General features: G+C 37.7%; 1 protein-coding gene across 8 annotated transcripts in view; it reads left to right on the forward strand.

The window, feature by feature from the left end:
* Window positions 1-6242, forward strand: part of PAM (peptidylglycine alpha-amidating monooxygenase) — a 124792-nt gene extending 118550 nt beyond the window's left edge. For 3 of the 8 annotated variants that reach the window (XM_038123236.1, XM_038123239.1, XM_038123241.1), the window contains 4 exons: window positions 1254-1307; window positions 3593-3805; window positions 4838-4894; window positions 5424-6242. In XM_038123236.1, coding sequence (XP_037979164.1) covers window positions 1254-1307; window positions 3593-3805; window positions 4838-4894; window positions 5424-5605 — 506 coding nt within the window. In that variant the 3' untranslated portion in view covers window positions 5606-6242. The remainder of the gene's footprint in view (window positions 1-1253; window positions 1308-3592; window positions 3806-4837; window positions 4895-5423) is intronic. The other 5 variants (XM_038123233.1, XM_038123234.1, XM_038123235.1 and 2 more) reach the window with 4 other exon arrangements.
* Window positions 6243-13387: the final 7145 nt, after the last annotated feature.

The following is a 13387-nucleotide window of genomic DNA, read 5'->3' on the forward strand; positions in this document are numbered from 1 at the left end:
ATCTACGTGCACTACAAGCTTCACCTGCAGCAGTTGTGTGCTGCTCCTCAGTTTTCATTAAGATTGTACTTCAGCGTTGTTGTGCACTCTGTCAAAGAAGAGTCCTGGGCACATGAGTTTGTCACAGAAGGAATCAACATGCATTTGCCTTACACATCCATTGTCAGTACTTGCTTAAACAAAAGTGTTACTCTAAAATTTTAGTAATTTCAGTGTATCATTGGCTGAGAACTCAACTGCTTCCTGTGAGGTTATCATGCAGAAAACTCCCAAGGTATGAAATAAAAACACAGGTCAAATTAAAAATTATATTCATTTCATTAGGAGCATTCATCACTAGAAAATTAATCTAGTGATTAATCTAGAAATTAATCTATAATTTGAAGTCCTGTTTTCATACAGAGGAAGCACTTGCCAGTGTTTATCTAGTAACCCCCAAGGCAAGCAGCCTCAGTTCAGGGAGAGGAACCTGATTAGTCAGACTTCAATTTAGCAGGATTCAGAGAGAGGTTACATGTTTTACAGGAATAAAAATATAATCCACTGCTCCATTATATCGGATAAAAAAATTTATGACAGACAAGAAGTCTTAGGCTTCAGGATGTTAGTCATCCAGTAAGAGTCGGCTGCTATAAATGACTAAGCTACTTATTCCTTTTTTGTCTTGTTTATAATTAATGGATTTTCCTTTGGGGCGTTTGGTATCAGCTGCTCTTAATAACAGGAGACTGGACGAGATAAATTGTAATTCTGATTGGATATATTTTTATCTGCATCTAGTAAACTGAACATGAACAATTCTCAGCTTTTGTTCAAAGAAACATGAGAATAAAAAAGTAATGGAATTTTTACAGGTTAGATGAGGGAAGTCCTTGTATAAGATTTTCTTTTTAGTTTTTGCTGAAGTATAAAAGAGGAGTAGCTAAGAAACCCTGATTCAACCAGCCTGTAATTCACTATGATTTTGATTATACTAAACAGTTTTATTTTTGCGGGAATCTATGAACCTTTAGGCATACACATAAAATCTTTCTGTTTCATAAAAGCTGACTATTGCAAGAAACTTTCATGAACTGAGCTCTTCCTTTTTTTCTCTGGCCTTGTCAACTACTGAATAGTTTATATTGACTCTCTGTAGTGCAATTCAGGTGTTGATGGGAATGTTTACTGTACATTTGAGAAAGATAGCAGGAAGATGTCACTGAGTGCCTTCTGAAATATCAGTTGTCCTGAAGAATGATTTTGTTTTACAGAAATGAACCATCGGTCAGTTAAAAAGGCTGGTATTGAGGTACAGGAGACAAAAGGTTAGTCTGATTCATAATGAAAATGAAGGGATCAGTATGTTCACATAGACTAGGGCTGCTTCTGCCAAGCTGAAGGGACAAAATGCTGACTAGTTTGACCTGTTTTTGTGAGTTCCTATAGGAAGCAGTAGAAGGAAGCTTGTAACGCTGTTACCTGGTAGATGCTATTTCACAGCCAAACTAAACATTTTATTTCCAGTGATGACAAGTGCTTCACTGTCACAGAATAAAAATTTTACCAGTAGGTTAATTCCATTCTACCATCTGGTATGTTCCAGATTGGTATCTGTGGCAGCTCCGTTAGATGCAGAAATAGCTGTAAAACACAACAGTGACAGTTACTCCCCAGCACTCTCCCCTGCTCTACAACCTTCCACCACCAAAAAAGGATTATTTGAAACAACAATTGGTTTATATTCCTGTGTAGTCTTTTAGTACACAGCCTTGTCAGTCACACCATATGGCAAGAAACACTATTTTTTTTCTGTTTACATTTCTTCCCATAGGTTTACTAGATTTTTTGTTTATTTAATCTGCATGAAAATGAAATTAAAAGGAAAAATAACATGAAAGCATATAGGAACAATATAAGGAGACAGTACACAGAGGAGATTCAAAGGAGTAAAATACCAATTAAAGGAGATGAAAAGTAATTTTAACCATTTGTATTCTTTTTTGTAGTTCATTTCCCTTTCAGAACAACACTACACATTATGGTACTATTTATAAAGGCATTTAAAATATTCAAATGTTCCTAACTGGTTTTCTTTGCTTAAATTCAGAGCTTATGTTGTTTGCCTCAGCCATATATATACAGACAGAGAAAAGTAAAAAAAATCCCAACTGCCAACTGAAAGCATATAGAATAAAGTAGAATAAGGAAGGCTAATGAAACAATGAAATGCTTACTGCCATCACTGTTACCCTTTTAGTTTATCTCCATTGCTACACCAGCCTGCCTGAAGCACTCGAAAGGGAAGTGTTGACATTACAGCATGCTGTATATCTAGGGATCTGTAAATACCTTTTGGCTTTCTTTAGCTGACACTTCTAATGTCATAGAGAAGAAATGCAATAGTAACACCAGGGTAAGAAAAAGGTTTTAAGTAGCAATGTCTAAAACTGTTTAGAGTAGGTAGGCTGAAATTAACATCTTTCAACTCCACTGGAAGAGAAGAACCAATGGACTTTGTGTCATAATGCTTCATAAATGGAGAGGAGTAGCCTGCACTTTGACAGCCTCCTGGTGACTGTTGCTAATGCTTGTACTACTGTGACACGGGGGGAAAATATATGGAGAACTGTAACTTTGCCCAGAGGTGGGAAAGATGGTGAAAGAAAATCTTCCTTAGTGGTAACTTCTTCTTGAACAGACAGCCTGTTTTCATTGTCTCATTGTTGTCCTTGTACTTGTGATAACAATGATATTATTTGTCATTTTTATAATAATATTTATCATTGTTATGTCATATTATTTATCATTTATCAACTGAACCATTTGCTACTCCTTCAGAGTAGAACATCATTTTAATTTTGATACATAATCAAAACAGTGTTGATTGAAAGTGTTTGTGATGCAGCTACTTGTAAAGACATGCTGTTCAGTCTGAATTCAAACTACATATAGTAGACAGTTTTACTTACTAAAAGTTGTCACAAAGCATTTGCAACATCATAAAGGTTTTTCTGAAGTAGTTTTTCTCCTTGTGGGTATAGAGTTAACAAATTAGTCAGCAAGACTGAATGCAGTTTTCAAAAGCTCTCCAGATTTGTAGAACCAAAATTCCTTCATGGAATGTAACAGTTCTGAAAATTTAACCCTTTGCCACAGTTTTATTAGAAAGATTTTAAACTGTTTCTTTGTCTTTATGATAATATGATGTATACTGGGTTTCTGCATTTCTTGTGGAAATGTTTTTGTCAAAAGGAGATCAGTTGTTTAATTGACGTTACACCAAATGGTTATTTGCAAAAAATGGATCATTGGGGTAATTTCCTGTATTTTAAATAGTAGATACTTTTTAGGACGGAACTGTTTGGCACATCTCCTTTCCTTATTTGAGGAAAGGGGAGGGAGTCTTTGCTAGTGACTGGTATCATTCAGACTTGCTCTTCCTTTTATTTGGGATAACATCAGCAAAAGCCAAAAATGTCTTCGTTCTTTTTTTTTCTTGTTACAAAGCACTTAAGGTATCCTAGCTTGTTGTTTCCTTGTTCTGCAACAGCTGTTCAAGCAGCAGCTTGATGCATATGGATTACATATGGAAATTGTTTTCTTTTTAAAGAATCAGAAACAATTGTTGAAGCCAGATTGAAAAACAAACCAGAATCAAGAGACCCTCTAAAGAATGTGGATAAGCAGCACTTGGTACAACAGGCCAGCAGCACTGGAGTTTCCTTTGTTCTTATTACAACTCTTCTTATTATCCCTGTTGTTGTCCTGCTGGTAATTTTAGTATTTATTCGGTGGAGGAAGACAACTGTCTATGGAGGTAACTGTGAGTAAACTGTTCTAGAGAACAGGCTTTTATTATTCCAGTTCCAAATATCACAGAACACCGAGGGGTGAGGGTATGAAGAGAGCAGTTCCCTGTGCCTTTGCCCTCCTGATCAGTTGCAGTGGTGCTGCATGCAAACCTACAGCTTGGCAGGGACACAGCACCTACAGCCCCCTGAGCCTTTAAGCTAGCCTCAAGCTAGCACCTCTTCAGAACATGTATAAAAAACTTTAATTGGTGTCAAGGCAAAAACTGGTATCTCGGAAATGACTAGAATAAATTCATGTTGTATTGCCTAGAATTCAGAAATTTTAATACTGCAAGCATAGTTTGATTTTTTAGTATGGGATCTTTAAACTGCTAAGAACAAAAGACTCCATATGGGTATTACAGAGATACAGGCAAAATGAAAGCAGATACCGTTACAAGAGATTTTGTATTATTGCTCTCTCCTACCTAGTCAATTCTGTAAGTCAGACATGCTTCCATAGTGCACCTTAATCCATAGCTCTGAAAGCTTTAATTGGTACTTAGAAGGTATGTAAATGGTTCTAAATTTGTATTGTGTAATAACATTATTTTTCATAAACTGGCAGACTACGATGGGCATTTGATCACTAGACGTGTTATTTCGTATCACAAAATTCTTTTATCAAGATACTTTCATCCAGAGAAGAAAATGTACATGGAGTACATAACACAGTTCTGCCACTGGTCAGGACCTACTGTGACAGAATAGGCCATTCAGCAGTCTAATATGGCTATGCAATTGAATTTGATGTATTTTATTTGAAGATTTCAGCATACAGCTTCCTGACTTTTATATTCAAACATGTTAGCATACCAAATGTTCTAGATTGCGTATCGAATATGCTAACATTTTAGTCTATTACAGTACTGCCATAAATGGCTTCTTAGAGCTACTATTTAGTTTGTTGGATGTCTGTGATTTTTATCAGAAAATGCAGGTACTTATTTGATCACAGAACACTCAGGATTTCATTTATTTTTGAAATTTACTTTATTTTTCAGCTGATGGGGAACGCAAACTTGATTCTAGTTCAGGCAGAATTTTAGGCAGACTTAGAGGTAAGTAGTCACTGAAGATATTTTCAAATGCAATAAGTGGAGGCTTTTTTCTGTATTCATGTTGACTAACAGATTTGATGGAACTTTCTCAAAGGAAGGATTGGGGGCAAAGATCAGGGGTTTTTGAAAATTTATTTTACAACAACTTCTATTTGTTATTATCTGCCCACTAAAGAGGATGAGTCACTACTAGTGGGAGAGCAGGAGCTGTAATGAGTTATTGTAGATCTGGTGAATTAAATGAAGCACTTTGAAACTAAGGGCAAATGGGTAGGAATGCCAATAACCTCTGCAGAATTAATGAAATAATGGATGCTAAAAAAGCATAGTCTGAAACTTCTAAGAATAATTTCCTTCTTCCTTCCTATTATATACACTTAGCTTTTGTGACTCATAGGCTGAAACTTTAAAAACAGTTTCTGGAAGGATACTTGAAACAATCACCACTGTAATGTTTAATTTGTGGATAGATTTTTATTCCCCCCTTACAGTTAAAGCAAACCTTATGAAAATCCTTTCCTTTTCACAGGGAAAGGTGGTGGTGGAATTAACCTTGGGAACTTCTTTGCAAGTCACAAAGGCTACAGTCGAAAAGGGTTTGACCGGCTGAGCACTGAAGGAAGTGATCAAGAAAAAGACGAAGATGATGGCACTGATTCCGAGGAAGAGTGTTCAGCGTCTCCACTGCCACCAGCACCTTCATCATCCTGAAACTAACCTTTGAGTTCTCCATTATACAGTTCAACCCAGAATGTCAGATTTCTTTTCCCTTAAGCACGTTTAAGATCTTGTATATTTAATTGTAAACTGTTCTAGTCTGTGTGGAGCTGTACACTGGTTCCTTTAATTTTTGTTTGGTTTTAGTTATGTTTTTTAAGTGAAGGAGTATATGGAAGTTCCATATCAGTACCGTTGGTTTTTATGTGAACATCTTAATAAAGCAAAGTCTTCTAATTGCAGGACTGATTTAAAGCAGTAGTATTTTATCATCAAATATGGGGATCTTGTAAATAAGTCTTACTATCTGCTTCATCAAAATATTTTTTCCTTAATTATTGAGTTGCCAATTTCTGTTTTGTGCCTTTCCTCTTCAATGTCCTTAACCTGTTGCATTACAGAGAATATACAGTGCCAGAAGAAAATGAAGCTGCTAAGTCTTCTTCTATTTTTTTAAATCACTAACATGATATTGCATTGAAGGAAAGAAAAAAGTCTCTATTTAATTTTTTTCTTCTTCCTAACTTGATGTGTTTCTGGAATGTCTTATTTTTAGATGGTATCACTGTTAGAACACTATTTTCAGAAGCTGAATGTAATTTGTGTAATAAAGTATTCGCAGAGCATTGGCTGTCAGAGTGTACTTTGGAATTTTTGCTTGCACATTTTTGTATATGACTTTTTTAAAAGTTACAGGAGACACTTAACAGTAAAATTTTTAATGCATTCTAGCAGCTGATAAAAAATTGCTATTTTACATGGAAGCTGGAAAAATATTTTGTTATGTCACAAGTTTGGTTTTTTTTTCAAAGAATAATAATCTTCGTACACGTACAAAGTCAAACTTAAACATTTAAAGAAGGATTTTACTTTTATAATAAAGCTGCAAGGTATTTCCTTAATAAAACACATGGTCACAGCTGAGCAGAAACCTGTGTCTCAAATTAAATATGCAAATTAGTCAGGGTAGGCATCTAATACTGCCTGATTAGAAGCTCTAATTTTCTCTTTTCCTCCACACTTTCTTTTTCATTCATTCAACAGGAACCCTCAGTCCTGTAATGAGCTCTCTCATTTAACAGCAGACTTACGGAAGTCCTGCTGGATAATTATCCTCTCTGTATGAGTCATCTAGAGTGTGAATCATTGTGTAACATCATTATGACTAATCAGTCCAGTTTGAGGATCAGAGCATAATTAATGTTCTTTTAAAACTGCTATTATGAGCAGAGTGTACACAGCTGTAATTGCCACAGAGTTTTATGAAACAGTTTTCATTATCATCATTGCAGGTGTTGTAATAGGCTACTGCTGGCACTGAGATTGGAAAATAGGCTTTAAGCGCCTTGTGGTGGTTTTGCAAGGTCTATGGGGGAATAAGGGTAATGATAGTGGAGAAAAAGGTAAGGTTTCTTCTTGCAGCAAGATTTTATAAATCCCCTTTTTCTTGGAAAAAACCCAAAAAGCCAAAACCCCAAACTTAAAATCCATTACAGGCTGGTTTCTTTTCTCACATACAGCAAAATCTCCAGGATGGCCATTTGAAATGCTGGAGTACAGACACAGTTTCATGTCAAATGTATTTCGTGCATACTCTTGCTTCCTCTCCTGCAAATTTTTGTTTTCCTAATGTTACGAGGGAAACCGTGTGTTTCTTTCTCACCTTTGAAAGCAAGGCAATGTATTTTTGGCAGTGGCCTTTATCCTCGTATATATGGATAAAAATTAATCAGCTGGGAAGAATCCTCTGAAGCTGTCTGCAAAATGCTCAGTCACTAGTTTACAGGAAGTTTTCAGTGACAGCAGTTAAGAAAGCTGTGGTAGGTGGCATATATGCTATCAGTTCTAAAAGATCACAGGGTTTTCTCAAAAGCAGTCAATAAGGGTCACCTTATGTCCAAGGTGTCACCTTATGTTGGGTGTTCTGTGCTTCCATTAGCAGAGCTCAGTGGAAGTAATATGCAGCTTCCCTCTTTGTCCTTTTCTTTACTTGAGCTGTATCTCCAATTCTAGATAATGCTTTATTGAGAGTGAATCAGCCAAAGAGTTTAATTGCAAGTAGAGGCTAAAATAGATTAATGAGCTTTAATCATTAATAATCTCAGCTCTCTGAAGTTCAGACATTGGTCTCTACAATAATCCTGGGCTGCCTAAAGAGAAGCAGGATGAGGGAGGAGAGTCTACTCTGATCTGGTGAGACTCTACCTTGCAGTGCTGCATCCAGCCCTGGGGGTCCCCAAAATAAGAAGGATGTGGACCCGTTGGAGTTGGGTCCAGAGAGGGCCACAAGCAGAGTCAGAGGGCTGAAGTACCTCTCTTGCAGTTTTTCGGTCTGGACAAGAGATCTCATTTTGGCCTTTGAGTGGTTAAAGTGGGTTTATAAGAAAGACAGAACCTTTTTACCAAGGACTATAGTGATAGGACAAGGGGGCAATGGTTTTAAACTGAAAGAGGGAGATTTAGATTGGATATTAGAGAGAAATTCCTTATTCTGAGCATGCTGAGGCACTGGCACAGGTTGTCCAGTGAAGCTGTAGATGCCTCATCCCTGGAAGTGTTCAAGGCCAAGTTGGATGGGGCTCTGAGCAACCTGGGGCAGTGGGAAGTGTCCATGCCCATGGCAGAGGGGTTGGATTAGGTGATCTTTAAGGTCACTTTCAACCCAAGACATTCGGTCATTTTTAATAACTGCAAGGACAGGCCACCAACTACTTTCCAGCATCAATCAAATTTCAGCACCTCAGGTTTCATACTCCTAATTTTGTACAGGTGCAATGGCAGTATTGGAACATCTGAACCTGCTTGAAGGCACTGAATGTTCTTAGTCTCTTATGAAAGCTGCATCTTATGAAAACAATGTACCAGAGATTCCATACTGCAATAGAAAAATTAATGTAAAAAGGAGCCTGCAAGATTTCTGAATCAGTTCTCATTTTAATAAGCCAGCAGACCATCATCCATCCTAACAGGTTCTGTGTGCTAATATGATGAATTCTGTTTGAATTATTCAGTCTAAACTTTAGAAAGCATGTTTAAATTAGTTTTCAGTAGTTGCTCCAGGTAAGACTATGCTTTAATGAACAACATGTAATTGCACATTTTAAGATTTAAAAGATGTGGTACTACCTTCCATGTGTTGTTGATTAATCTTTTCTTAAGCCTTTTTAAGAAGGAAGAATCTTGGCTATTGTATGAGCTGAATATTTTCATTAAAATTAGGCTGACCAAGTAGGTAAGCACCTTTCTATACTGTATTAAGTATCTCCCTGTTTTAAAGAGTCTGACCCATGGGAAGGGTTATGGGAAGGTGGTTGTGATCCACTGGCAAGTGACATTGGGTAATTTTTGGTACTTTTTGTGAACCTGCGTAAGTGAGGGCAGACTGGGGCAACTGCAAGGTGCCATGAGGAGGATGCACTGACCTGTAACACACAGGTTGCCACCCTCGTCACCTGAAGGTGTCCCAGTTAACTGAAATTACAATCCTAATTAAGCAGCTGTCCTTGCCACCAAGTATTATTAGGTATAAATTGATTCCTTGGGAAACATCTTGATTAAGTAGATTTCTAATCAAGCAGTGCACTGTAGAGTAAATGAGGAATTATAGATCATTGTGGTGAATTGCAAAAGCTTCTTCCTTGCCAAAACGAGATTTATTTAAGTTTTATCAGAGTCCTTAGGTCAGTAATGGCTGCCGTGCTACAATGGATTAGGATTAAGCATGTGTCATGCTACAGAGAAGGGTCTTGGTGATTCAAATACACAAGTGAAAACTTGTTTGAAAGACTTCATATGTATTAGCAGTAAAAGTTGTAGGGACCATCACTGCTGAGCAATTCAAGAGCAACTTTATTATTTAATTACTTAATTGCACATTAGGACAACCTTTAAATTTTTAAAGACTATGTCATTTTATAGTTTACAGTTTGAATGGATTCCTGTACTGTCCAGTAAAAAAAAATGCAAAAACAGAACCAAATATTCAAGTTAATTAAGAGCTGAAATTATGCCACTGTATTTTCTATGTAAAACAGATGCTAGTAAATCACAGTTTTAGCACCCTGATTTGCCTTTACCTGTTGGGGTTTATTAATTCTTAAATGTAAAATTTTTTTTTATATGAATTATCAAAACATGTTAGTAAAATTTACACAGTAACTGCTCTTTAGGCTCTTCTCCAGTAATGGGGAAAAAGTAGATTTGTCTGTATAGCTAAGCATTACTGGCAGAAGAAAAGAGGGGAGCTGATAGTGTAGAGGAGAATTTAAGATCTATAGTGATAGCTGCTAGTCCAAGCAAAACCTGCAAACTTCTTGCTGTTTCTGGACATGGTGGCTAAAAACCTAAATATTCAGCTGGCATTTGAGGCATGTACTTTGGAGAGATACTGTGTGGTAGTCAATCTGGAAGCTGCATTAGATTTTTTCTAAATACTACAGGTCATGAAGGCACTTTATTTTACTGTTTCTTCATCTCCATTCCACTCATATTTCTTATTAATGGGTTGCATGTGAAGCATGAAATCCTGTGAGTGAAGCTCTGTCTGATTTCACTGTATAAGCTTTTAGAAAATATACAGATGATGTATGGGCAGTATTCTTGTAGGGCACTGTGCCAAAGTACTGGTTTAAAGATGCAGTAATTTTTTTTCCTAGAAAATAGTCAGTGGTAACAGTTCAGCAAACTAGGGAAATTATTAATTACAGACTATAGTTATTCTTCTGAGACATATGAAAAAAAACCTATATTTTCTACTATTTTTAATTAGAATTGAAGAATTTTTTTTTTTTCAGACTGGAGATCAGGCAGCTACCAAAGTGGATAAAGTTGGTGCTACATGTTATTTAGGGTTTCTGGGCAGAACCCTGCCCCGACCACTGCAATCCTCATTGCTCTGAGTACCCTCTCCCATCTGTTATTGCTTCCTTCAACCATGACACATCCTAAAACAGCTGCTCAAGAGAAAATTACTTTCAGGAAAAAGGACTGAATTCCACTATTCTGCCGTGTTTCCTCGGGTCGGCTCTCGGGTCACACACACTGTGCCACACATAAGGAAACAGAGGCATGGCGTTATTCCAGGCACTTGCCTGAGAGATCTTGGTCACAGCAACCAAGGTGTAACGAGTACTGAAAGGTGCTTGGCAGGTGTAAAGCTGTACTGAAAGTTTACCACAGTTGGTAGCTGTGGTATAAAACTCCCCAAAGCACGTAAAGTGTTTTTGTACTCTGGCTCACGTGACAGGTCAGTCCCGCAGCCTTCACACAATGCGGGTCATGTTGCTCTCAGAAGTGTATTCATGCTCCCGTGATTATCGACAATTCGATGTGAAAATTACCGAAAATTCTGCTGCGAACGTCGTTTCGGAAGGGCGGGGCGGGCAGCCGCCCCTGCGAGCCCTGCGCGCCGCGGATCCGGGCTGCCACCGTGCGACCGACGCTCCAACACAAACCCGGAATGTCTCCCGCTGGAGACGAGCACACGAAAGCTAAGACTCTAAAAAAATTGTTTGCCGGTATGACAGTGTAACTATGCGCTCTGGTTTCCTTCTTCTTGGTCTTTATTCTCTGGGAGTGGTGGATGATGTTTCTGACTAGCTAAAGACTCAGAATCAATCTGGTGGGGAAGCACAGGTATTATTTACTGCATATCACTGAAATGCTGCACAACATAGAAGTCATTTTCTTAAGGGCTTTTCTGTTGGGGCTTTTATCAGGGCTTTTATGTCTGCCAGCTTTGTGAAGAGTAATGAGTATTTTTTGCAGTTTGTCTGGAATCTGATATGGTGTTACTCTGTACGGAAGGGGGAAGTGAGGCATATGGAATTCAAAGGCATTAATTGCCAAGAACTATGAACTAATTTTAGGTACTGAATTAGTGAAATCTGATTTATTTCCTTTTTACCCACTTACTCAGATATCATTTTACATATTCAAGGCACCAATTCTAGCCACCAGCTGCAGCCCTGAATGCTCCAGTTCTGCTGATGAGTTTTGAAATGCTTCTCAAGCACGCCAAAAAGGGCTCACCCATGTGAGTAATGAGTAGTATGTGGTATTACAGAATTATAGAAACTTGTATCCAAGAGATCTGCTCATTACTGCACTACTTGTCTGTAACAGGGCAGCACTGCCTGGCAGTGGCGACATGCTGTATTTCCTACAACAGTTATTGTTTACTGGCACACCTGCTTCTGCTACCAGTGCAGCAAGGTTGCTGCAGATCCCTTCATCTACACACAAGCTGCAAGGAGAACTGACCAGGGAATGCATCTCTCAGGATTAACTGCTCCAGAATCAAATGCTTTAAAATTCAGTTTACTGTCTGGTTACTTCTATCTGAAAGAGCCGCCTTCTTCAAACGAAAGCTTTTAGTGTGCTGCTTTTCATTCAAAATTTCTACGTAGTTTTGTTACCGAGATATAAACAGCAAGTCGGCAGGTCTTCTAATAGGTGCAAGAGTATATTACCAATTTCTTGAAGACACTGCTAAATCTTGCTTCCTTGTGTCAGTTTTGGCCAAACAGTGTTTTTTTTCCATTTTCCAGTGATGTTCTTCATGTCAATAGTTTGAAAACCCTGTATTTTATTTCAATGAACCTCCCCCATCCATAGAAGGCCACATTTCAGTGCACTGGTAAGTCACAAATGCCTGCTTGTTAGTACTGTAGATCAAAATTACCAGGAAGCCTGAGCAATCAGCAATATGTTAAATGTACACAGTATGTTAAATGTTTCTGTGTTTTCCCCATTACTCTCTCACTGCAGCATTTTCTTTCTTTTCAGTGTAGCTCTAACAACTCTACAGCACTTGAGTTACCCCAGGGCTACCACAGAAAAGAGTGCTGCTGTACCATGCACAATTCAGGAAGTGATCACTCGGAGTAAGAGAAAAACAAGAGAGGCTGGTTCTCTTTTGCAGCTACTAAATCAGAAATGAGTCTTACAAACAATGCCTTACTCTCCAGTTTTATCCCCGACAGTAATATTTTCTTCAAAAGGATGACATACAAAAATAAATATTTATTCCATGTGTGCATAGACACAATGTACTCAGAAAGACTTTCTGAAGTCTTCGTGGAGAAAAACTGTATCTGTAGGACTGCATTTTCAGAAGACACAAAACAGTTTGAGTATTAATTATTTTTCATTTCAAGTTTAAGATAGGATTCTGTCATAGTGCTGAGCTCTTTTCTCACACAGATGCATCCCATGACATTAAAGACATACTGTACTGTACATGTAAGTTTCTGTAGGAGGTAAGTACCTAATCAGCCTTGATGACCACATCCAATTGCCTAAAATTAACTGAAAACTCCTCATAAATAGTACCTTCCTTAACCTGTATTAAGTCACATGACATTCAGGAGCAGAAATGAGAGGGAACACAAACATTCAGAGAGCAAGATAAGCAAATTTTCCACAGCATCATCCATAAGTTGCTGAATTCCTCAATTCAGTTTTCTGCTAGTTTTCTTCATGACAATTCCCTAAAAAAACCCCAAACCAAAAAAAAAAAACCAAAACAAAAACAACAACAACAAAAAAAACCCCAAAAAACCTCCAAACAAAACCAAACCAACAAAACCAAAACAGTAACAAAAATTGACTTCCACTCATCAGTTTTCCACGTGAAAAAATTCCTATGCTGCTGACTTTGAGAAACAGTCTTCTCATCAGAAGTCCAGACCAGTAACAAAGTACTCAAGCAAATCAGAGAATAAGTTAATACCACTGCTTCATCTTTCATAGCCCACTCTCCATGGAAAATTTCCC

The sequence above is a fragment of the Motacilla alba genome, chromosome Z, assembly GCF_015832195.1.
Source record: "Motacilla alba alba isolate MOTALB_02 chromosome Z, Motacilla_alba_V1.0_pri, whole genome shotgun sequence".
Classification (NCBI taxonomy): Eukaryota; Metazoa; Chordata; class Aves; order Passeriformes; family Motacillidae; genus Motacilla; species Motacilla alba.